Source organism: Coffea eugenioides, unplaced genomic scaffold, assembly GCF_003713205.1.
Source record: "Coffea eugenioides isolate CCC68of unplaced genomic scaffold, Ceug_1.0 ScVebR1_1573;HRSCAF=2446, whole genome shotgun sequence".
In the NCBI taxonomy this organism is placed as follows: Eukaryota; Viridiplantae; Streptophyta; class Magnoliopsida; order Gentianales; family Rubiaceae; genus Coffea; species Coffea eugenioides.
Window position 1 is genome coordinate 15,235 of NW_020861985.1, and position 2,283 is coordinate 17,517.

Below are 2,283 nucleotides of genomic sequence, written 5' to 3' on the forward strand. Positions count from 1 at the left end.
TCTCTCTTCATTTACCATCAACATGAAGCATGCGAGACCAAATGGTAGTGAAAAACTTTTAAAGAATATTGAAAAAAAATATTCTTTCAAATAATGTGTTTTTGCATAGCTTTTTGGGTTAGGCTCTTCTCCATTAATTGGAGAAAATTTTTTCTCCATTACACCTAAATAAACATGGTTATAATATTATTTTTGAAATAAAAGGTCATCCAAATTATATTTCTCGTGTTGTTCAAAGTATATTAAAAAATTCAAATTAAATTGATTAAACTTTGCTATTGGATCAAACTTTACATTTTTTATCATAATTTTGAACCATTTTGCACCGTCAAAGTGTTTTGTACAAATTGAATGGCAAAAAATTCATAAATGAGAATGAACTTTAATATGTTGATCTACTTGTGGAAGTAAAATTATTGACATAAATAGATTGTGATGAAAAATTTAGGCACATAAATGGTGAGAAAGTAATAGAGAGGATCTCAACTCTAGCTTTTTGTCTGTGTAAGGCTGTCTCAGAGTGACTCTACCTCGAAGTTTAATAAACTTGATCTCCTATGATCAGCTGACTTTCGAAGCTAAATTAAACTAACTTTCATCCAGGCAAAGGGCGAAGCCCCCTACGAGCAGCTTTTCGAATTGCTGTCCCATTAATTGGGGTTGCTGTTGTGCTGTTTATCATGGCTTTAGTTTTCCTGAAAAGAAGATTGCGGAAGAGTTATGTTGCTATGGCACTGGAAACAAGTGGTAAAGTTGATTGATTAATATTACAAGCACTTCAGATTTGTTTGAACAAATAAATTAAGTGTATTTGCTTATTTGCTGATATCTTCACTGCCGAATCTTTACAGTATAGCTTAACTGAAATTCAAATTGCCACAAATAACTTCTCTGTGGATAACAAAATTGGCGAAGGTGGATTTGGTCGTGTATACAAGGTCTTTGCATGAAATATTTTGCTTTTGTGAATTTGAATATCTACACATTTAATATTTCAATTAAATTCTAGTATGCATGTTTTCTCAGGGTGTACTTGGTAATGGACAAGAAATAGCTGTTAAAAGGCTGTCAAGGAGCTCAGTGCAAGGTGCAGAAGAATTTAAAAATGAAATTGTAGTAGTTGCAAAGCTTCAACACAGAAATCTAGTTCGGCTATTGGGATTTTGCCTGGAAGGAGAAGAAAAGATACTCATCTATGAATTTGTTGCCAACAAAAGCCTTGACTACTTTCTCTTTGGTGGGTTCAATCTAGACATACTTATAGTAATTTTTTGTTGCCATCTATGGTGGGTTCTATTTATGGAGATGACGGACAAATTGCCTCTAGAAAAATGTTTAATTGGTGTGAATTCTAGTTTAGACCCTTAAACCACAGACGCACTCAAACTTTAGTTCTTAAACTTTCATTTTGGATACTTCACCTCCTAATGCATCACATTTGTCACAATCACTCACTCAATTGTCAAAACTAATGGGATAATGGCAAGTAATGATCAAAGTGGGATGATTTCATTACTAATTATACTGAAGTGGGACAATTTAAAACCTTTAGGGTGAAGTGTCCACAATAAAAATTTAAGAACTAAACTGAGAGTGCATTTATATTTTAAAAGCTAAAAATGTAATTTACCTATTTGATTATGCTTTCTGGAGTTATTGATTTAATAATTCTCAATGCTAGCACAATATATTGTGTTTAAATTTTTGTAGATCCAGAAAATAAACGATCATTGAACTGGCCAAGACGTTACAATATCATTGGAGGTATAGCAAAAGGACTCCTTTATCTACATGAGGATTCTCGTCTAAGAATTGTTCATCGCGATCTCAAAGTAAGTAATATATTATTGGATGGAAATATGAGCCCAAAGATAGCAGATTTTGGCATGGCAAAGATTTGTGGAGTTGATCAATATGAAGGAAACACGAATAGAATTGCTGGGACAGTGTAATATCACTTTGAATCTTTCATGGAAAAGTATGTACACTTCCATTTGATTGCATCATTCGGATTATCTTTGTACTAATTATAACAATTGTTGTGGCTTGTAGTGGTTATATGGCTCCTGAATACACAAGGTGGGGTCAGTTCTCACTAAAATCAGACGTATTTAGTTTTGGGGTTGTAATTTTGGAAATTGTCACGGGCAAGAAGAGCAGTGACTTCCATCAATCTAGAGATTCCGAAGACCTTCTAAGCTATGTAAGTACAAATTGCCAAACCTTTGCTGTAGTCGTTACTTTTTTTTTTTTTTGGCTTTTGCAGAACTGGGGAGGAGGATT

At 33.5% G+C, this 2,283-nt stretch overlaps 1 protein-coding gene across 1 annotated transcript; it reads left to right on the forward strand.

The window, feature by feature from the left end:
• Positions 1-680: 680 nt before the first annotated feature.
• LOC113755558 (cysteine-rich receptor-like protein kinase 10) lies at positions 681-2,203 on the forward strand (the record flags this gene model as incomplete). The annotated part of the gene is made up of 5 exons (XM_027299533.1): positions 681-752; positions 807-938; positions 1,027-1,237; positions 1,711-1,948; positions 2,053-2,203. Coding segments are annotated over exons 1-5 (804 nt in total), but the record flags the coding sequence as incomplete, so codon positions are not given.
• Positions 2,204-2,283: the final 80 nt, after the last annotated feature.